We start from the raw sequence: 23233 nt of genomic DNA on the forward strand, positions 1-23233 counted from the left end.
GCTCTCAATCATTCTAAGTTCTCGAACTTAAAAAATGATCTAGAGCCAGCAAATCCTCATTTTTGGCCCTAGGTACCTACGAAATATACTATTTAGTCCCTCGCCAGTATAAGTCAGCTGTTGAAAACTTGGTTGTTAACTTTGATTGTAATTGTAATCAATCATATTGTATCGAAATTATGTATTGATATTGATTTCATGTCAATCAAGGTGTTTCACACACAATATTTTGCATTGTTACAAGGAGGGAGAGGTGGCTTTTTTGACAGCATAGCATTGTTGTAGACTAAACAATCAAACTACAACAGTGTCTTATTCTCCATGAGAAGAACATAGGAATTTGGAATTTACAACTATTTTTTAATGTTCTCTGTAACCATTAAGTGCATAATAATGATTAAATATTCTAAATTATTATTTGTTCTTTTAATATTGTAAACGTGATTCGGAATAAACAACACAAAATGAAGTTTGTTCTTTTCTGCTCTATCATTGCTCTATAAAATGGTTAGAAAAAAATTATAAATTATTATATTTTGAATATCAACAATGAAAAAAAAACCAATCCCAAAACCCTCTGTTTCCATCTGATCATGCTGGTTTGCAAATTCATTCAAGTAAAAAACAGGTTTACATATTTGTTCCAAATTTAATCAAAATTAGATCAAATTTAGTTTAGGTGTTATCGTGCTGACGGACACATATAATGAATTTTAACGGGTGGTGTTTTTGGTCTCTTCAGACCCCTAAACGAAAAAGTAAATCAGTCTCGGATCCAGGTCTTACCATAAGACCTATGGTAATAGCTTATTCTTTATATGGGAAATTAACTAAAAGTAAATAACCACAAAATATAAAATTTACAAACTTTATTTATAAAACCAGTTTTACAGGAGGAATTAATATAATAAATAATTTGATGGGAAATAATCAGAACAAACTGAATTCCTTAAAAATTGTTATAAAATAATAAATTAACTACAACAATGTTACCTCAAGCAATGATTAATCTCATAAGAGTCGATAAAAAGACCATAAGTTTATTTTAAGATAGTAAGCCTACAATATTTACACTTTGTATTGACAAATAAAGAGCACTAACCAACAGTTGAATTAAATATCTACACATTATTTACACTCCTACAACTTTCTAAAAACTGCAGTACCTACTGATAAAACCAGAATAAATCCCGAAACATCTGTATCATAACCTAAAGTATGTATATTGTATAGTAAACAATATGTTAACAATCCTTTAAAAAATCCTTACCGTATATATAATACGTGAAGGCGTTTTCTACGAAACACTACTCCTCCGATAATAATGAACGGATTTTCACAAACAATGTGTCAAAATTAAGTATTTTTTGTGTAGACGCCCCCTTTCACCAATTCCTGTAACAAAAGGATTCGAGCTTTGCCCCACAGGCCATCAAAATCCCAATGTATTTCTTATAAAGAAAATTTACTAATCCAGCTGTTATGCTTTGTCCTACCATTTAACTAAATTGGCTTATTATGAAGATTTGTTTCTTGGTTCCATGTGGTCAATGAATTACACTCTTGCATATATTGCAATACACTATATAAAGTGATGGTAAAACATTAAGAAATATGCATTTAAATAATTAATAAGAACGATTGAGCTTTGCCTATATTTTTTGTGGTAAGTGTGTTGTAACCGTATTATTCTTTTCTGCATTCTCACCCCGTAGCACAGCACGGGCAGAGCAACTAGTATATAATATTGGCGGTTTACTGTCTGTTCATAAATCCAGTCGACATAATTATTATTATTATCATTACTTAAAGGCAGCATGGCTATGGCCCCCTCTTATACAAGGCCTGCATGACAAACCAAACCAGCTGTTGCACAAATTTATGATGGAGTGTCTGCACAATCTTTATACATGTACACTTTTGGGTTTTTTCTGGTATTACCATGGCAACAGGCTGGCCGTGCGTTGCGAGGTTGCCCTACACTAGATATAGCTGGGCGAGTGGTTGGTTATAGTGCTAATCAAAATGTCGCCAGTTCGATCGTGAGAAAAGTTTGTAGGCTAGTCCTTGATTATTGGGCTTTTAATAAATGGTCCTGGCTAATGAAATAGCTTGTATATTGGTAAGTAACAAAGCTAGGGAAGGCATCTTACCTCATTCTACACTCATCCTTCACGCATATTTCAGTTAAAATATGCACCTGGGTGGCGTTCCCATCTCAATTGATAATAATCACTCTTTTAGTTGTAAAACTTTACATGTCTGTATTTATTTTATTGTAATTTAGAAGTTTTTATCACATACTAATTGTCTTTAATCTTAATAGTCTTTGCTACAAATCTTTAATAATCTTGATAATCATTAGTACTAACATAACCTAACAATTGAAAAAACATCTTTGAAAAGTAAAAGGGTACAAGGGTAAAAGGGTGCATTACTCATTTTGTCTCAGAAAGAAACGTTGAACCCTGTTAAATGTGAAATTTGAGCACACGTCGTCACGTATTGATCATAATTAACCGGAGGGAGTAATATAATAACATAAATTATTCAACCTCTTGATTGCTTAGTTATTAAAGCAGCACATGGCAACAGCTAGTGATTGAGGTGAAATACACAAAATGTCTAGTTTTATTTTATAACGAGATCTGATTTAATTAGTTTTATTTTAAAGACAATTTTGACACATTTTTCCTTAAAATCGGGAAACATATATTTTACATTTTAACCAATAAAACACTATCTCTGCCATTTGTATTTAAAAAATAATTTGTCCACCATTAAAAAGGAAAATTTGGAATATTCCTAGATAAGAGAAAGAGTTCTATTGAAGCCCACAATCTACAAACCTCTTCAACAACTACGTCAATACAAGAAATCTTATTGCTTTCTGAATTCTATTTCATTAAAAATTAATTACAATTACACAATTCCTTTCTTAAATAAATAATCCAAGCTAAATGTTTTTCCCTAAAAACAATTCCTTTTTTATAATTTTACTGTTATTTACACTTTTGATATGGTAATAAACATTTATACAACAAAAGGTTTAATTAGTAACACAACAGGTTTTGAACAGTTCCTTACTAAAAAATTTAAAAATGAAAATTACATTATATTCACACAAAATTTAAAAACACGATTCTCACAAGACAACATTTAGAGGAAGTACTTAATAATTTTGGCAACTGAGACATAAAATTGAGATTATATATCAACCAGTACTAGTCATGGATTTGGTGAATGGAGATTCCTTTAAACCACTAAAGCATACAAATAACACATCAACACCTAGATGTCACCTCCCATATTGCACAACACAGCTTAACTCAACTATTTCAAGTTTTGGCTGGAACAGGCACTTACATTTTGAACTCTTTGTATTTTGTAAACATTAAAAAGGATAGAAAAACCCATATTGCCCATAATTGAAGCATTTTGGTTTCAACTGTGAAAAATAAAATAACGTGGAATGAGTATTCAACATTGCAATTAATGATTCTTCTGTTTTAACATTTTATACTCTTTGATTTACTTACATACATTACACTAGGACTTGAAAATTAACATAAAATATGACTGTTCACACGATATTCGCATAATAATTTATTTACAAATAATGTTAAAACTGCCAACAATTGTAAAATGGTACAAATAAAGACAAAAGTAATTTTCGCCACACTATGATGTTTTTATCTGTTTCACATACATTAATTAGTGGCTGAAGCATAGACAAAAAGCATTAAATATAGACCATCAGCCGTGCTGCGGTTACCATAGGTTCTGTGGCGCTCGCCTCTGGGAGCGCCATGTAGTTACGGCATACACGCCATGTAACTACACGGCGCTAACAGCGGTGTGCGCCAGAACTCATTGTAACCATGGTAACCGCAGCACCATATATTTTATTATTTTTGTCTATGCTGAAAGTTAAGTTTTGCTGCTCATGCCAGATGTCATCGTCATTTTGGGGACCGAGCAGGTTTTTACATACCTAGGGCCGCAAAATCAACTGTTTGCTTATTTACTTAAACAAATAATGTATATTATATACACAAGCTATATCCATAGCATTGCAATAGACTTGTTTTTTTGTCACTGCTGCCTAGCAACTGTTTATTATTATTTTTGCTGATTCCTCCATTTATTTCTCTACGTAACCTTAATGTTGTAGTTGCGTTGACTGTTAGTGTACATTATTATTGTGGTGAATAGTGGAAATAAGGTATAGTGTGGTGAAAAATAGCGTTCGTACCGAAATGGTTTTGCAGCTCTCGATCGTTTTAAGTTCTCGACTTTGTCTCGAACTTAAAAACTATCTCGAGCCAGCAAAACCTCATTTTTGGCCCTAGGTACGAAATATACTATTTTACAGTTTATAATATGAAGAAGCAAGTTTAGGCACAGTAAACCAAAAACTTTTACTATTCAGGTTACTATATGTCAGGTTTACCGATCTAAAATGAGTAAACAGTATAATATATATTATACACATTTAAAACTTAAAGGGTAAAAACACAAATAGGCCAAGCTGTATGGTTTGGAGCGAAAAATAAAATGCAAACCTTCAACTGGCAGTGGTACACAAGGAAAGACTATGGGTGGTGTACCTTAAAAAAAACTATGGTTTTTCTAATTGATTGGGGTTGGGTAGGGGCAGATGAAGTTAGTCAGGGTCGCTTTAGTAAATGGGCTCGGTGGACTTGGGCCAAGGGGGACAAGGAAGAGAAAAATTCCTCCCCAAGGAAAGGGGAATGAGGGCGCAAACTCTCAACCCATACAAGTCTTGTGACCTACGCTAAAGGACTTGTGAACCGCTAGTCTGGTTTTGTTACATTGTAAGCTTAAAGGTATGGCATTTAGGAATTTTTTAACTGCTTAGCAGACCACATCTAGCGGAGCTGGGTCTTAAAATTTAGGGCGGTTGACATTCTGGGGCCTAAACTAGAGAAATAAACTGAAAAATTGTATTTTTCAATTTCAACATCATTGAAATTTTGTAATTTTTATGGGGATTGAGATTGAGTCTTTGACATTAGTTTGTGATCTAAGCTGGGTAGCAAGTGGTTATAGTGGTCACATAGTAATCGAAAGGTCGCCGATTCAATCCTGGGAAAAGCTAGTAGTTTTTTAATGTTTTGAAATAGGACCCAGCTGTCCTTAATCATCGGGCTTTTAATAGATGGTCCTGGCTAATGAAACAGCTGGTCTTAGTTGTAACAAAGCTACACCGCTCACTTCATTTTACACTCATATTTGGGTAAAACATGCGCCCCCAATCACAATTAGTAATGTGAACCCTTTCAAAACGTACTAGAGACTTAAAATTAGTCAATAATGTACAATGTGATCCAAAGTCATCAGGAAACTTTCCATACAAAACATTTTTAAAATCTAACCTAACTTTAATGTTGTAATTTATTTTTATTTTCTATCTTGCCTCCTTGCCATCAGATTGTGCTCAGTTTGTTGTAATATAAGCTTTTCCCTTATAGGTAAAAAAAACCCTGTGTCTTGATTGTGACCATGGCCAATACCTGCGACTAGCACATAGAGGTCTGGATTCACCATATATCTCCTGTTGCTCCAAATCGCTTTTGACACTTGTGTGTTTTTACCCCAAAAGGAAAGATCCAATCTAATTGGATACACACAGACTAAAGTAACTTCCACAAAACGATTTAAAAAAGTATAAAACTATTTGACACGCAATACTCTCCACAATAAAATAATTTATTTTGGTTAGTGCTCTTGTAAAAATAGTTGACAAACATAATAATTTTGTATATGTTACAGCTTCAATTAAAGTACTTAACCAAAATTCCTATTTCAAATAAGTCCTCTTTTCTTCTTGTAATCTTCCAAGTTCAACGAACGTCGAGGCCCACTATCCTTCATTGCGTTGGAAGGTTTTGGGGTAATACTTACTGGGTTATCTGTAAAATGTCATATTGTTAACAATAGTCGAAATCCTAGAAGAGAAAGCTTAGGCCCTAGGCTTGCCACACACTGTAGCAGTCAATGCGTGGCAGGGTGAAGTGAGGCAAGTCACTCGACTTGTCTTCTTGCAAAGCGGACACACACAACAGAAATCGAGGCACCAAGTTCTGCACAGTTTTAAAGATTTTTGTATTGCCAAATGCAAGGAAAAAGACTGGGACCAAGCTCCAGATATTTTAACGTAAAATGTCTTGAACTTGAACAAACTTTACTGTTATAAAAGTTGTGCTGCTGGCATGAGTAGGCTAACCTCTTAACAAGCAATGTATGTTGGTTTTGTGTAGCGTCTAGTGGTAAGTTCCGCTACTGCGTTGAGCCGAGTGATTGACAGGCAATTTGTTGGAAGGGTTCAATATAGACTGTCTAGAATTTCACTCACATGTTTGATATAGTTCTTAAATAATTGCTTTTATAAAATAACAAAAACCAACTAAATTTCATCAACTTATTTATTCACCCTGAATGATTTACTTTACTAATTGAAAAATCACCAAGCACAATAAAAACATCTGACAGTTTTATGTTTTAAGAAAAGTACCACTTTCAACGCCTTTTCAGTACTGAGGACCAAGGAATAGAGCTTACTTGGTAACGGCACTTCCAAATCGATCTTGATGTCAAAGTCGTGAGCTAGAAACAAGTCCTCAGTCTTGGCTTTGTCAGCTGTTGGTTTGACAGGCTCAACCCTGTTGTTGGGCTCTGGCACAGGCTTGGCAGGATTTTCGATGTTCTCTTTTGAGGCCTACAAGACACACAAAATGCTAGTCAAGAAATTGTGCATACAATCTTTCTATAACAGGGTGTCTACTAAATCTGGTTTGAAAAATTCAAGGAGTTTTCCAGGAGAATTCAAGACAAATTCCTGAATTTTAAGAACTCCTATCGGAACCCAACTTTTTAAAGCTTTATCACACCGTTTTACATTAACTCAAACTTTTAAAGATTTTAAAAAGAAATCATTATTTTATTATATAATGCTCAACTAATGTATTTAAAATGGTATTTAAAAAGTTGAAAGTTAGAAATTGTATTATTTATTTGTTTAATAACTGGTAAGATAGGCACTACGGTGGCGTAACTATGGTAGGGTGGGGGGGGGGGGGGGTGACTGGGATAGAACCCACCCAAGAACCCTAAAATGAAAATCAATATTTACATCACAGCAACCCTACTTCTTTAAAATACAGTTGCGTTAAGTTTATAACTAAAACTGATGATTTAGTTTTTAATTTGGTTTTATTAATCTTAATTCATTAATTATTAGTTGATTTGTATAGTAAACTAATTTTTAAAGGTTTATTTAATGAATAAGACCCAGGCAGAGGGAGTAAATTTGGAGAGTCTGACTGACTGGTAGTAATAACACTGCCGGCATGCTTGGTAAGCACTAAGCAGACTCACAACGGCTTTTAGGTTAGTTCTAGTTCACTTAGTAGACTTGTAACAAATATTAAATGAGCCATTTCATTCTGAAATACATTGTACATATTATGAATAAAGACATATTTGATTTGATTTGATGTTATTTAGTAAAATGTTGACCCCCCCTATTTGTTGGAGGGTATTGCACACCCCCCAGACGCCCCCCCCCCCCCACCCACCACGAGTGCAGACGTTGAGCTCATTCATTCCCCCAAAAGCCATGTTCTAGTTACGCCACTGAGGCACTATAACTTTAAAACAAAACTTGTTCAAGGAATAATAGTTTATACAACATATTAAAACAGTATTAATAACAGCAAGGCGACACAAGTTAACGTCTCCCACGATTGCGGCAATACCCATGAGCATATTTTGCGGTTTCAGCGACAACGATAGTTCATTGTTTCCCGCAATACCCGTGAACATATTTTGCGGTTTCGGCAAAACCAATAATCGTTTCCCGCGATTGCAGCAATAACCGTGCCGTGAGCATATTTTGCAATTTTGGCTACACCAGTAATCGTCTTTCGCAGTCACGGCAATACCAGTGCGTGAGCATATTTTGCAGTGTCGGCGATACCGATAATCGTTTCCCGCAATCGTGCAACACCAGTGGTAGTCTTTCGGTCAAACTGCGTTTTCGATGATGGGGCTCCGGATTCCCAGAGGTTTGGGTTAATTCCTGGAGTTTTCCAGGATATTTCAATGAAATTCCCAAAGATTTCCCGGTTTTCTTGAATTTCCTGGAGATTGGACACCATGTATAAACTGTGAGGTACTAGTTGTTAAAATGATCAATATCAGCAAACCTACACATTCTTCCATTAGCTTGACATTAAAATCTAACATTATACAACTTTATAACTAGCCTACATAAATTGCACTACTACATAAACTTTAAATTTTTCTAAAATTGAAATACAAATTTAAACCTTTAAATAATTAAATACTTAAAAATATTATAACTTCCACTTACTACATCTGGAGGAGGAGGTGGGGGATTTGAATCAGGTGCTTTGAACACCATTGTAGGCTTCGTACTACGTCTTGTAAACGGGTCATCAATTTTCTTGCCCTTATTCGCCTTTACTTCTTCCTAAAAATGAAATAGGAAAATCAACCTATGTTATAGTAGGTACCAAAAAGGCACATAATTCTTTAATTGGCTGACTCTGTATTGCAATGAAAATTAACACACAAACACATACAGAATCAGTATGATAATTCTTTTTAAGCTTGCTGGTTGGCTTGTCTTTGAATTGTGTACTACTCCACATCTCTAAATTTTTTATGCTGGAATAAAAGTATTATTTCACAGTACTTCATGTGCAAACAGTTTTTCAAGTAAATGCGTCGATAACCTTACATTATTTACATTGATGCGGCAACTTTTTGCTGAAAATTCTATTGTCAAATTTTGTAAGTCAAATTGCAAATTCATTATATTTTCTGAAAATTCAATGAATTTGAGATTCTAGTGTCAATTGACACATTACAAAACATTTTTTTACCATGTTAAAGCTATAACCATGCAGCCAGTTTTGAAATGTGATACAAAATAAAAATTAACTACTGACAGAAAATGGTAATGACAATTGCCCAATTCTGTCGATTGTGCCTACATTTTATTCAACCAAGCCAAACTAAAAGGAAAAGGATAAATTTAAATTGTCAACTACAGTAGGCCTATCATTGATGTCATATCCAACTATCAAAGTAACAAAAGTTAAGGAAGAATATCAAATTTTATCAGAAACACATTCAATAGCTGTTTCAACTAGTTTTTTAAACATAAAATACATACTAGCAGATGCAGCCAATTATTGTTTTTTAAATAAAAATGACACAGTTAAAAAGCTATTTATAATTATTGAGCTAAAGACTAAAGTTCTATTTCCTCCCATACATTTTTCTTCCTTATGCTATTAGTTTATAGTTTATTAAAACGCTGGGAGTTAACAATAAGATTACCCTCCCGTTCGGCATGGCTAACAAGTTGGTGTACTCAACACGAATAAGTAATTTGTACCAGCACGCTCTGTCAGTTGCCTCTAGTTTCACTTCCTTAAATGTTATCCTAAAACTGGCCACAACTTGGAATTACTAGTTCTATCCTTAGAAAATGAATAGAGTTCAACTGGCTTACCTGAGAGAGTCCTGGGGCTAATAGATATGGGGACAATAAAAGAACATAAAACATGATATAATATTTTGTCCTGAAGTAGTACTTTTCAGAGAGCAGTTTCTTTTCTCTTCAACCTACTCTATGAAGAAGTCCTTGTCCTACTTCAGGATGAAATTTCAGTATTATGTTTTGCGTTCTTTTATTGTGAGTGATTAGCACTAGGACTAAATTTTTTCAGGTAAGCTATCTGAACTCTTTTGTTTTCTAAAAATCACTTACTAGTCAATAGGCTTTACTTTCAAATATAGGTTTTTCTACCCATATTCAATGATGCCACAAAATCCATTAAAAAACCTTGGCCTAAAGCTATTAAAAAAACTTGATAGAATAGTAGGATAGGTTCAAAGACTACCATGATAGCCTTCTCCGCCTCCTCCACGTTCCTCTTGCGGTTCCGGTCGTTGATGTAGCTGATGCTGGAGATGGTGGAGGTCCTCATCTTGTCCAACTCCACGGCTCTCTCCTCCAGATCATGCAGCTGTTGTATGATCCTGGCAGCCTCCACCTCATCTCCTCTACAACAACCCACACATGTATAAGGGTTTCATCTTCACACTCTCCCAAGTAATGCTTTACCCATCACTTGTTGAGTTCATTATGCCTCGTCTGATGAACGCAGAAATTCAATTTCTCATAGTAAAATTTTTGTTGTATACAACACTGTGTAATATGATTAAAAGTAGAAATATTTCTGGTAAAAAATCCATCCTCTGGAAATCCCTGGTGCAAATCTACCCATTCCCTTAACTCCTCCAAGTTCTGAAATGGAAAGCTTAGTCCCCATGAGTTACACACCAGACTTGACCACAATCTACCATGCTGTTTCCTGGGCAGAGAGTCGGAATGTTAGGCCACTCTTGATTAAATAATATTTATACAGTTTGTATTCCAGCCAAGCATGTCCATGCAAGAAACTATAGTGGGAAGCTTGAAGATAAAATTGGTTAGTTTTATGTTACAAAAAGATTATTTACACTTCCTTTTTGAACCTGTGACAGGGTAACTTCCAATCAGATTCTAAAGTTACTTTAAATACTGTTGGTGATAGTCAAGGCAAAATAGGCCCAAGCTAGACCAATTTTAGCTTAGGCTAAAATAATGTTTTATGTACACAAAACAGAAATTCACTGGTGCACTCGACCAAATTGTCAATCAAATTGTTAAAGGACACAAAAGATTTTATCACCAAGAACTTTGAAACAACAAACCATTGAATCTTACCTAGACTGGGCCATGTCTCTATCCTTCATTAACTGAGTCTTTTTCATAGCGTAGTTGTAAGGGTTTTGTTTGAATCTTCCCTTTTCTTGGACAATCTGAAATTGTGTAAATTACTCAGATTTAAATTTCATATCATTGTTCGAGGGTAATCATTATACATTAGTAAATAGGCTATATTGTGGTCTTTCAACAGTCTATGAAGTTATTAAGCGTAAACTACACCTAATAAGAGTCTTCAGGAAATCAAATTTGACTGTCAAGGCTTAAAATTAGAAAAACCAATTAACCTACTGTACCTCAATAATTAACATTTATTGAATTTTATACCGTACTTGAAGACTAATAATTGATAACAAAAATTATGGCTCACAAGACTTGGTGAGCCGGTGGCTCAGTTGGTGGTACAACTGACTGAGGAACCAAAGCATCTAAAGTTTGTTTTTGTATCGCACCAAATCACCTTATACTTTACTTGAAAGTTCCATGCACAAGCATTTAAAGCCTATATGGACAGAAATTAAACGTCAAAAGAAGCTACAAACATCTTTGATAACAATTTGTCAGGCTATGTGCTTCATTAGAAACACTATGGTGGGAACTTTTTGTGTGCTACCAAATGCTGGTATTATTTTTCTTAAGCGAGTCAGTTGTATATCCACCCCTTAAGTATTCCTAAGCCACAGGCTTTTCCCTCAAAATAACAAACCTACTAAAAAGTATCACGCGGTGGTTAACCCATTGAGGCAGGAATATTTTTTTTGTTTTCTTATTATTTTTTTAGATTAGCGGTCCTATGCTGTTTTTTGCATTTTGTTTTTTGCATACAATTCATCCTGACATGTTCATATTCACCCTTAAAAATAGCCAAAAAATAATTATCTTTGTCCTTGTCCTCTGTATACAGGACGAGGGGACCTATACTAATGTAAAAACAAGCAAAAAAGGTGCTGTTTGTGCAATAACTATTAAACTCAATAATGCTGTCAACTTCCACCCAAGCCGGACACTGTTTATTTTTAAGGGGGTGGGCCCTTCCCACAGCTAAGCCACATTTCGATGGATTACGCACCCTACGGAACACTACACTGACGGTAAAACCGCAATGCTACACTCATCACAGTCGGCTTTCCAGGAGAAGTGGAACTATAGCCACATGCCAACACTATTGCTTTTACTTAGGTTATATTTGACGGACTAATCAATTGGTCAACAAATTGTCCAATACTCTTTCTGTTAATGGCCACTAACAAGATGCCCCAAGCTTTACTTGGGCTTAGGGTTTAAACTGTTTCGTTAGTGAAAAATCTATTGTTTCTAGAGCTGAAAGAAAAAGAATAAATAGCTAAAAAGTAGAAATTCCACAAACCTTTTCAATGTCTTCCTCCTTAAATTCGTAGATCAATGCCTCCTTGATATCACTGAGTTTTTTATCAATGTCGTCTACGGTGGGTATGGAAATGCCTTGTACGGCACATGTCTCCCGCCACTTGTAGTATTCTGATTCTGTAAACTCCTGCAACACAAACCACTTTTAGAATCTGATTGTGTAATATAGTAAGTATGAAATAAATACATTTGCTAAATTTGATCACAATATATTTAAGCACAGCAAACAAAAACAGTTTAACTATTTTTCTTAAGAATAGCATGGAAACTTTATATATTTACGGTTTTATGAAATGTTCAACGTAACCATTAAATGTAGGCCTACAACAGCACTTCAATATACCACTTACTAAATTAGGCTTTTTTTTAAGCTCCACAAAATATTTTAGAAATTAATTGTAAAATGTTATGTTTTGAGTGAGAAAAATGGGAAATGCCGATTTTCTCCCCATAAACCACCGCCCCCAATAAATCCCCAATCCCATAATCCTATCATGCTGGTTCACAAATGCATGTGGATGGATAAGTAGGTTTACTCCTACGTACCTACGAAATTTCATCAAAATTGGATAAGTTGTCCTCAAAAATATTAGAGTATATTAGAGGTCTGCGAGCGGCTTGATTTTCATGCCAAGTTGACCCTAGCTTACAGGCTCGAAAAATCGAACGCCAGACAGAAAATTTTAGAAGATTCCAGTCGCCTATGAAGATGGTGGGATCGACAAATTTATTCTTTCTCCACAATCGCAGATGACTAAAATGAAAAATCTGTGACGGCAGGAAATGTTCAATGTTTTGCCGTGATCGTAGAAACGATGATAACGTTAATGTAGGCCTACCTGATTATGACACAACTGTGTTAGACGTTAAGGATTTTACCACGAATGCAGAGGACAAAGATGATGTCTGCACAATAGGGGGAGTTGTTCAGGATTTTGCCGCAAATACAGAAGACGATGATGATTTTTCTGTTACTGCACCAGACGATTCAATTCAATTCAATTATTTAGGATAGGGGACGCCACTATGTGCGTATTTTAACCCAAACATGAGTGAAGGATGAGTGGCGCGATCTTGTAGTCTTGTTAGTGACTAAAGCCGACATATTCCTTAGACACGACACAACTGTTAATTAATAGCCCATACAGCTAATGACAACTAAGGGACCTACAGTTGATAGTGAAATCCGAACCACATTTTTCCTTGTAATTAACAAATTGTTCTAATTATCAGGATAGTACTGCAGATAGTCGTAGTACTCACTAGTGCGGACGTTAATCCACACCGAGTATCGCATCCACAGTGCATGCCTATAAATATCCACAATTCGTGACCTCCTAGTAGCTGGATTACAGGACGATGCCACCCGTCCCAGTATTGGTGCTGTTAACACAACTGCGGGAGAAGTTCTACATATTGCTGTTATGGCTCTGTGTACAGTGATGTTTCTGTGATCGCGGGAAAAAAGAATTTAAACACTACCAAGGATGTCCAGGATTTAGCTATGGAGGACGATGATTATGTCTTTGGGAACATAGATGTTTAATTTTTTGCTACGATTGCGGAGGTGAATGATGTCCACTCGACCGCAGTAGACGATAAGAATTTTGCTGCAATCGGGGAAGACAATGGTGATTTCTGCCGGTTTTTTCACAATCTTGCCACGATCACGGAAGTTGCTGATGTCTACACAACCGTAATTTTTCCAGGAGAGTTCCATATTTTTCTGTGATTGAGGAAAACAATGATGATTTCTACCCGACCGCGGGAGATGTTAAAGAAACAAGGTCTTAATTTTTAATTTATTTTGTCATATGGAAAAGTAGCGAAAAACATAAACATTCTAAAGTCGGGCTAACTTCAGGCATTGTGGCCTCACATACCTGGTTACTGACAAACTCCAGTCGAAACACTCTCTCTTGCGCTCCGTGTCTCAGCTTCAGACCCTTGTTGGTACGAGTGTTTCCCAGCTGGTAAATCTTGGCGGTTTCACACACACCACTGATCTCCGCAACCTGCAATAACAATAAACTTTTACAGCTACCAGCACATTGATCATCGATCGTCACAGACTAAAAGCAAAAACTATCAAGAGCTTCAATATATAATTTGACGAATTCATTGTAATAATAAACTAATTTAATTCCAGATCCATAAAATAAAGGTAAAATGTGTACCAAATGGCTTGGTATTAATTAAGTTGCTTTCATGTCTATCAGGAGGATACAATGTGTATGTATCGCTGAGAATGTCCAGTATGGACAGATTATTCGCATGATGTTGGCTACAACTAATGAGGTCCCATGATAACAATAATTTGTTTGTAAAAACAAAATGAGTTAAACAGCTTATTTGGATATTTCTGACCTTTTTGCTTAATTTTATCCACTATCTTTAAATACTACAACATAAACTAACAAAAATAAATAAAAACATAAAATAAAATAAAAATAAAAATTCAGAGAATAAATAAATAATCCTGTCTTTGGTTTGACAGAATTTTTTTGTTGGAAAAGCATTATGGAATGGAATGATTGATTAGGCTTTGATGGATGTATTTATAGATCTGTAATTATAAAAAAAAACAGAATAACACACAAACACATAATAACTATCAATACTATAAGATTCTCACCCTGTAAACTGGTTTTCCGTTATGATTGCCGATTCCAATTCTGACAAAACAACCCTCTACAACCCTATTGAAGAATGGCAGGTGAACAAACCTGTAAAAAGTACAAACAACACAGACTTTACAACCTGTTTTATCTAATTAATTTAAAATCAACATTAGGATAATTAGGGCAAAGCTAACAAAAGCAGAAAACAACTCAATGCTAAGAAAACTGAATGATCATGTGGAGGTCAATACAATAAATGTTAAAAGGATAAAATTAAATCTGAAATAATTAGTTATGATACTTACTTTAACAATAGACAGCTATTGAGTTTGCAGAAAAATTTGGGATATTTTTATATACAATACTCTTATAAAATACTCTTATAACCTTGCCCATTGTAAAACCCTTTTTGTTGAAGCAAAAGTCCTTACAGTGCCAGCAATATTTATTTTGGAATCTGCCCTAATAGTTAAGAAGAACCCGAACACGTTTCTACAAAACAATACAATACACAACTACTCAACAAGGCAAAAAAACAACATTCATCTAAATCAAGTCAACTCAAGTTTAGTAAAGAGCGGACCAAAGTTAAGCTTAATCTACAACTTGATCCCTCTAAATATCAAAAACATTGAAGATCAAGATGAACTCAAGAGGAAATTCAAAGAATATTTATTGAAGAGCCCATATTATTCTATTGAAGAATATCTGAGAGAAAAATAGGCCATAAAAAACTGACGACCACGGCGCAGCTGCGCTACCAGTGGGAGATCACCAAGTATCAAGTATCAAGTAAGTAAATAAGTAAATTTAAATCTTTGTTCCAAGCCTGCAAACATTGTTTCTTACTACTTGTTAATCGTACTGAGTGCAGCATAAATTTGTGGTTGTGGTGCTACAAATTACCTCTCCATCTTGTGCCTGGAAAGTCTAATCTTGTTGAGCTCCTCTTTTGTTGAAATGTACTGCACTTTCTTGACTTTTGAACTGGCCACAGACCTGCAAGTGGAAATTATTTTTTGTTACAAACCACTAGCGATTGGGGACTAAATAAGAAATAGTGAATGGGTTTAACTGTAATTAATGTGCAAAAAAAAAAAACGTTTTTATAATTTTTTTTTTAATTGAGTTTTATGCATTAGGGAACTAAATTTAAAAATAAATTTGATATAATTTAAATTATAATGTCTGTACCTATTGTCCGAGCCACTGTCTGAGTCAGAATCACTATGGGACGAGCTGGAGCTGCTTCTTGATCTTGCTTTGTTCTTCTCCTTCCCTTCGCTGTCACTGCCACTGCCACTGTCGTCACTGTAGATGTCAGACGCCTACCAAACATGTCATAGTTATGATTCATTGACATTCAAGCTTCTGAATCAATAATAACAGTTTTACACTTTGAGTAAATTTAAATTAGAATAACTTATACAGGGTTAGTAAAAAGTGTGGAGACCTCCTGTTATTTTTTTAACGGCCCATACTAGAAAAACTAAACTCGGCACACATTTATGGCATGTTATGAAGTACTTTTTGGGCATAACCGTCACTTGATGTACATCCCCAAAATGGGGGATTTTAGGGGAAACTCAAAAATTTCAAACACAAATACCTATCGAGTGACCCCTCATTTTGAAGGTCCTGGTAAAAGAAAACCAAAAACGCAAACAAGAGGTCTTTATCTCAATCCAGTAAAAAATGGCAGCCAATTGAAATTCTCAGAAGTTGAATTTTACTTGCAGCTTTCCAAGTCTGGGGGCCCTCTGTAAATTTTGTAGCGGCTCACACTAGGATAACTAAACTCTACACACCTTTTTGGCATGTTATGAAGTACTTTTTAAGCCTAAAAGCCACTTGCTTACCAAACCCAAAATGGGGGATTTTGGGGGAAACTCAAAAGTTTTAAATGATAAGCCCCATCAAGTGACCCCTCATTTTGAAGGTCCTGGTAAAAGAAAACTAACAGAGCAAACTAGAGGTTTCTATCTCAATCTAGTAAAAAATGGAAGCTAAATGAAATCTTAAGAAATCGGAAATAACTAGCACTTTATATTCAATTGGCTGCCATATTTTACTGTGTTAGGATAAAGACCTATAGTTTGCGTTGTTAGTTTTCTTTTATCATGACCTTCAAAATGAGGGGTCACTCGATGGGGCTTATCATTTAAAATTTTTGAGTTTCCCCCAAAATCCCCCATTTTGGGTTTGGGAACTTATGAGAATTTCAATTGGCTGCCATTTTGTACTGAACTGAGATAGAGACCTCTAGTTTGCGTTGTTGGTTTTCTTTTACCAGGACCTTCAAAATGAGAGGTCACTCGATGGGTCTTTGTATTTGAAATTTTTTAGTTTCCCCCAAAATCCCCCATTTTTGGGATGAACACCAAGTAGCGGTTGTGCCCAAAAAGTACTTCATAACATGCCATAATGGTGTGCCGAGTTTAGTTTTTCTAGAATGGGCCGTTAAAAAAAGAACAGGGGGTCTCCACACTTTTTACTAACCCTGTATAACCAAACAAATAAAAAAAATCTTTATTTATCCTGTTCAAACCAGTGACATAAATAGCGTCAATAAAAAATTTTTCTTTGACTAATTATTAAAAATGACTAAAATGCATTCTTCCATGGATTTTTAATTAAACAAGTCCTTCAAATATTACAAAATATATACATGTTTTTTTCCCCAGCTGGCCCTTATAAAGGTACAATTAAATAATACAGACTTGTTTCCGCCCACGAGAACATTACATCTAATCATAATACAGTAGACTCCCTCTCATCCGGACACCTTTTAACAGGACATCGGTTTAACCGGACTACAGTCGACGGAAATGACATCTCTTTAACCGGACAATTATTATCGGCACATTGGTTTAACCGGACTAGATCGGCAGGAAGTGGGTGGTACTGTAACGACTGTTCTCGTGGGAAAGATTTGAGACCAGTGATCACATGTCTAAATACATTGCTCTCCTAAATTTAAGTCGAATATCACCGTAAACGTTCCATTTTAATGAGTTTTTGGGGATGTCGGCTTAACCGGAAAAACCGTTATCCGGACTGGCCTGGGTCCCAAGGAGTCCGGATAAGAGGGAGTCTACTGTATATGTATACAATGTCGTACGTGTGTTTTTGTGTACTGATACAGAACCCCCAACCTGACCATGTCCAATCGACCGACTTCAGTTGAAATTTTAAACAATTAATTGCATTTGTGTGATCATGACACAACCAGTGTGAAACCCAGTGTTTGTTGTTATTACCACATAGTTTGGTAATTATTTACCAAAGAATAACCTAATATATATGAAACTCTGTTAATGGTTTCAGATTACAGTGGTGTGGCATTTTTATATTCAATATTCAGATTGGCAACATTTGCATCTGTGTGGATGGTTATTTATTATCATAACTTGCTTGGATTTTTTAGACTGAAGGTGTTATACAATCCATATTGGTTTACCAGATCTATGTCACAAAGTTCCACTTCATACGTCGTTTCGTCAAGCGTTTACTTTGCAAGCTCACCTTAAGTTTAGGTTTACTTGAGGCTGCGTCGTCGTCATCACCTTCTTCTCCTCTATCCCCCTCTTCTCTTTCCTTTTCTTTTTCTTCTTCTTCTTTCTTCTTGTCTTGCTCGATTTTCTGTTGTTTTTCTTTTTCCTCTGCAAAATTTTAAGTGGACTATGAGCGAATAAGCAGTACATTTTGATGAACATTGGCAATAAAAATATTAGTTAGGCCTAGTTAACAAATAAATATGCGACACCAGTAAAGACCCTATTACTAAAAATTGCTGTGAGATAGCCTAAATCAAAGATGTATTTAAATTAAATTATTTTACACTTGAAACTGCTAAGCGTCACATTCGTGACTATTCGTTCCCTACCTAAGTCGAGATTGTGATGCATTATGTAGTGTGTCACAAAACAGCCAAAACACAAAATATAGAAATCCTATCTTACTTGTTTTTATTAAAGTAGAAATCCGAAACTACATCCCGACAACTTTCCCTGATCCACAATGGCAGTTCCAAGGGGGGGGGGGGGGGGCCTGGACATATAACTAATTGGACCCTGGAAATATAAATTGTCACATACATTTATCATGAAAACTCAACAGAGGTATTTGGACAGAGTTTTAGACATTAAAAATGGGTTTAAAATTTCACCAAATAGCTTTCCCCAGACCTCTTGGTTTGGAACACCCCTGTTAGCCCCCCTGAGAAGCTTATAGAACCGCCACTGCTGATCCAAATGCTAACCCCTTGCTTATTGTCTGTCTTTGAAATTGTTTGTCAGCTGTAGTAGTCGTTAGGGGTTGTCAGGCCAGACTTTTTTACTTGGATCGAGTCTCTGGCCAAAACTGAGTTTATTTGGAGGGTATTCATTTTTAAGATATAAACTGTCATACTAACGGTACAATTGGCTAAATAATATTGTACTTAATCCCCCCCATACCCTGTACTGATATTGTAATCATCTTAAAAAATTTACCTTTCTTTTACAATAAACAATACAATATTCTTTATTGTTAATTCGTTAATAATTACAATAGTGTCAATACAATAGTGAATTGTACATGTTAATTTCCATAATTTTCATAAAATTCCTTTATTGAGTAGAAGGGTCTTGCGATTAGCCACTTCTTCAACTCCTGGTGTAGCTTGTTGCCAGTCAGGTCTCTCAAGTAGTCAGGTAGATGGTTCCTCAGCTTGCAGCCGGTGTAGGAAGGTTTTTTTCCCCCAAAGAGTTGTTCGGTGAACTGGTAGTGCAAATTTGGAGCCATGACGGGTGTTGTAGTGGTGCAGATCTTGGTTTCTTGGGGGGTTTATTTCATTCACATACTTTATGGTTTCAAGTATGTAGAGAGACACCACTGTGAGGATTCCTAGGTTTTTGGAATAGCAACTGCCTGACACTGCCCAACTTTCTATGAGATACTTTAAAATTAAATTATTTGAGTGGCTAATTGCCAATCCATTTCATACAATTGACAAATATTTATCATGTCCTCAGATAATTACCGTAAAGATTAAATTTTATGTTGTTGTTTGTTAACCTCTGTATAGAAACTGTTAAATTTAGAAGTATTTGTAATTGTTAGAATCTTTATGCATTTATTTAATTTAATGACTATGCCAATGTCTGAATGCATGGATCAATGGCAATAAAGATTCTTGAACTTCCAATGTCACGGTGACATTTGGAACATCTTCTGCAGTCATTGTTTCACACGATTGTGACAATACTGTGAACATCAAACGCGATTGTAGTGAAATCGTTAATTTTCAATCTCACATCTTCACAGATGATAATTGCGATCACAATAATAAAAGCTCGGCTCGACCTAATATGTTTGTTTTATGGTCAGTTATTTTTTTCATGCTAGGCCTAAGGCAATTTATTAAAGCAATAACTTAAGTTTTTATTCGGTTCAGCAAAACAATTCTACAAAGATGTCAAAGTCAAAACTATAAAGCACAAACCTCGTTCTTTCCTTTCTTCTCTTCTAGCTTTCAACAGATTCATAGCTTGCGCTTTTTTATCAACCTTTCCTCGGTTTTCTTCAACAGTCTTTTTCCTCTCTTTGCTACGCTCTTTTGGGTCCATTCTTTCCTCTCTCTTCTTTATTGTTGTGCCACCCTTCTTTTTCTTCATTTCCTGTTTCTTCGCCAAACGTAGTTTCTTTTCTATTTCAAACCTAAAAAGAGTATACAATTTTAGTGCACAGTAGCTAGACAACAGAAAACACAAAAAAATGTAGATGTAGACAGTAAAGTTTTGTTAAATCATAAGTTTTAGTAGAAAAAAACATTTTTTTTTTACTGTTTTGAACTGTTTATAGCCTACCTCGTTTTCATCACTTCTCTTTGTTCAATGCGCTTGAAGATTTCCTGCTCTCTTTCTTTTTCAGTCATCTGCTCAAGCCTACGTCTATCTTCTTCATCACCCATCAGGTTCTCATCATAACCATCATTGAATTCCTCCTGGCTATCTGACGAATCTGAATCACTCTCGTCCGAGTCAGAAACTTCACCTGGACACAAAAAGAATGTTAAGGGTAAAGAATTCATAGCTAACTTACCGGTGAATGTAATTAAATAGCCTAAACATGAAAGTTACTTAGATTGAACATGTTTGCAATTCATTTTAGAATGGTAAATTATTGTAAAACTATTGGATGATTTGCAAATTTCAAACTAAAGGTGAAGAACTTCATTTTAGTAGCCTTCTTCTTTTTACTAAACAGGTTGGCGGCCTCTTTAACCTTGCATTTGCCCGTCCACATAGGCAAGACAAGGTGACTAAGGCCAACATGTTCCTTAGACACAGCTGTTAATTAATAGCCCATACAGCCAATGGCAATTAATGGACCTAGGCCTACAGTTTCTAGTGAAATCCAAACCACATTTTTGCCTTGTAATTAGGTCTAACAAATTGGTCTAATTATCGGGATAGTACCCTACTGAGGATCGTCTAAGTCATTACTAGTGCGGACGTTAATCCACACCAGGGAGTATCGCACCCACATTGCATGCCTATAAATATCCACAATTTTCGTGACCTCCTAGTAGCAGGAATATAAGAACTACCTTGTACCTACCTTGTAATTCTCAAAACACTTATAATAAGGGTAGGCTTATACAAATAACTTAACCAAAGACAAAACTTAAATTTACACATTAAATTAAAAAAAAAACCACTTTGTAAGCCATTTTAATCAAAGATCATAAAAAGAAAATTCATAAACTTGCATACCAGTAACATAAGCTTATATTGGCAAGAAGAAAGTTACAAATCAATGCAAAGTAGGAGTTGTCAACCTCCTACCAGTATGTGAAGGATCTACTTTAAAAATAAAGTGCAGGCTACCTTCTTCTGGTTCTGAACTTTTGTTGTTTTTCTCAGGTTCTTCCTCATCACTAGACTCTTCATCAGTAGATTTGGATACAGTTCTTTTAGGAGCGGTTTTGGTTTTCTTCTTCTTTTTCGTGGTGTTTTTGTTTCCCTTTGCATCCCAGTCATCATCGGAGCCAGATGAAGTGTCCGAGTCAGAATATGCAGCTGTTGCTTTTTTTGTATTTGATTCTGTGGGCGACTCATCATCACTCTTCTTCAGTTTCTTTTTCTTAGCAAGGGACAAGAGCTCCTGAAATTAATAAGGAAGTAAGTTTTAAACTTAAGCTTACATTATGTCTGGGCTTTCTTTTTAAAATCTAACAGGTGGAATGGTATATGTAAAAAAATCTCCTCAATTCGGGATACAGTACTTTTTTGGTTGTGTTTTAGGTTTGCTGGCCAGTTTTAGTTTTTCTCATTTAATGGCCACCGTGAAGTGTGACATAAGTTATAACCTACACATTGATCACACTATCAAGCGCTCTAAGATCTAAGTTATTTGATCGTCTTTTAAAAATGTCTTATTGAATTGTATAAACTACCGGTATCTATATGACTAAATAATGGTAGACGACTAATCCCTAAATAACCACTTTAACAATTTAACTTGTAGCCTATACAGTAGCAAGTGAATTAACTTAGGCCCTACCCTCATTTGAAGATCACAAGTTAATACTTAGCTTATTGTGGTTAAGTTATAAATATTTAGACTAAACCAAACAGTGGCCTAAAGGTTTTGAACACTTTTTAATTGTTACTCAGACTTGTTAGGTACCTAATTTTGGGTTGTTAAGTCAATGGTTAATAGCATTGACTTAGCAATAGCAGAGATTGAATTAGCAGCAGAGACATAATGGATGGCAGACAGAGAGAAGTGGCAACTTGTTGGTGAGGCCAAAAACCTGCTGAGGTTTGAGTTTTGAGTGGCCACATAGGTAAGTTAATGGTTTAATATGATTTCAGCTTTAAATTCAATAATCAAACTCTTATTTTTGGATGGGCCTAGTCTACAACTGTTGACCTTGTTTACATTTTTGAGTGTTCATTCTTACTTTAAGTTTTATGACCTCTTCGGTTGGACTAATACTTTACAGTTTAGTATCAAGTAAAAAAAGAAATGACACCCTTGAATTTGTGGATTAGGCCCTAGGCTAGGTTATTTTATGAAAAGAAAATATTACCGTCTCCAAATCGCTTCCGCTAGATTCACTGTTGCTGCTTTCTGAATCAAGTAAAACTTGATTTTTACGTTTGACCATGATTTTATCAATTAAACTTATCTGAGAAGAAAGTCTTTTATAAATTCACAATGATGGTGTCAATAATGAATAACACGAGAATAAATTACAAACGATAACCTCCTCAAGCAAGCAGAGTTTGCGTTTGACGGAGAGAACAAAACAGAAACAGAAAGAACTTGGTATTACAGGCTGCCACTACAATTACATTAACATAAAATTTTTACTTACTCAATACTCTATACTATAAGAGTGTGAGCG

The 23233-nt window shown here is 35.3% G+C and overlaps 1 protein-coding gene across 1 annotated transcript; it reads right to left on the reverse strand.

Annotated features, from left to right (window-relative positions):
• Window positions 1-854: 854 nt before the first annotated feature.
• On the reverse strand, window positions 855-23097 carry LOC129004647 (RNA polymerase-associated protein RTF1 homolog). The gene is made up of 15 exons (XM_054433199.1): window positions 22916-23097; window positions 21708-21984; window positions 20685-20871; window positions 20321-20535; window positions 18361-18497; window positions 16030-16163; window positions 15742-15834; window positions 14850-14940; window positions 14098-14229; window positions 12195-12341; window positions 10829-10923; window positions 9960-10122; window positions 8399-8518; window positions 6586-6742; window positions 855-5936 (listed from the first exon to the last, which is right to left on the reverse strand). Exons 1-15 carry the CDS (start codon window positions 22991-22993, stop codon window positions 5830-5832), a joined length of 2133 nt encoding a protein of 710 aa, XP_054289174.1. The 5' UTR covers window positions 22994-23097; the 3' UTR covers window positions 855-5829.
• Between the last annotated feature and the right edge of the window lie 136 nt (window positions 23098-23233).

Source organism: Macrosteles quadrilineatus, unplaced genomic scaffold (genome assembly GCF_028750875.1).
Source record: "Macrosteles quadrilineatus isolate MER2022 unplaced genomic scaffold, UCM_ALF_1.0 Scaffold_10__1_contigs__length_6754688, whole genome shotgun sequence".
NCBI lineage: Eukaryota > Metazoa > Arthropoda > Insecta > Hemiptera > Cicadellidae > Macrosteles > Macrosteles quadrilineatus.

Excerpts from the sequence above, each read along its gene's own strand:
- LOC129004647 (XM_054433199.1), bottom strand. The coding sequence starts at position 22,993 with ATGGTCAAACGTAAAAATCAAGTTTTACTTGATTCAGAAAGCAGCAAC. Across the intron at positions 14,230-14,849 it reads ACGGAAAACCAGTTTACAGG|GTTGCGGAGATCAGTGGTGT; the intron begins GTGAGAATCTTA and ends TTGTTATTGCAG. Across the intron at positions 10,123-10,828 it reads AGAGACATGGCCCAGTCTAG|AGGAGATGAGGTGGAGGCTG; the intron begins GTAAGATTCAAT and ends GGGTTGTTGTAG.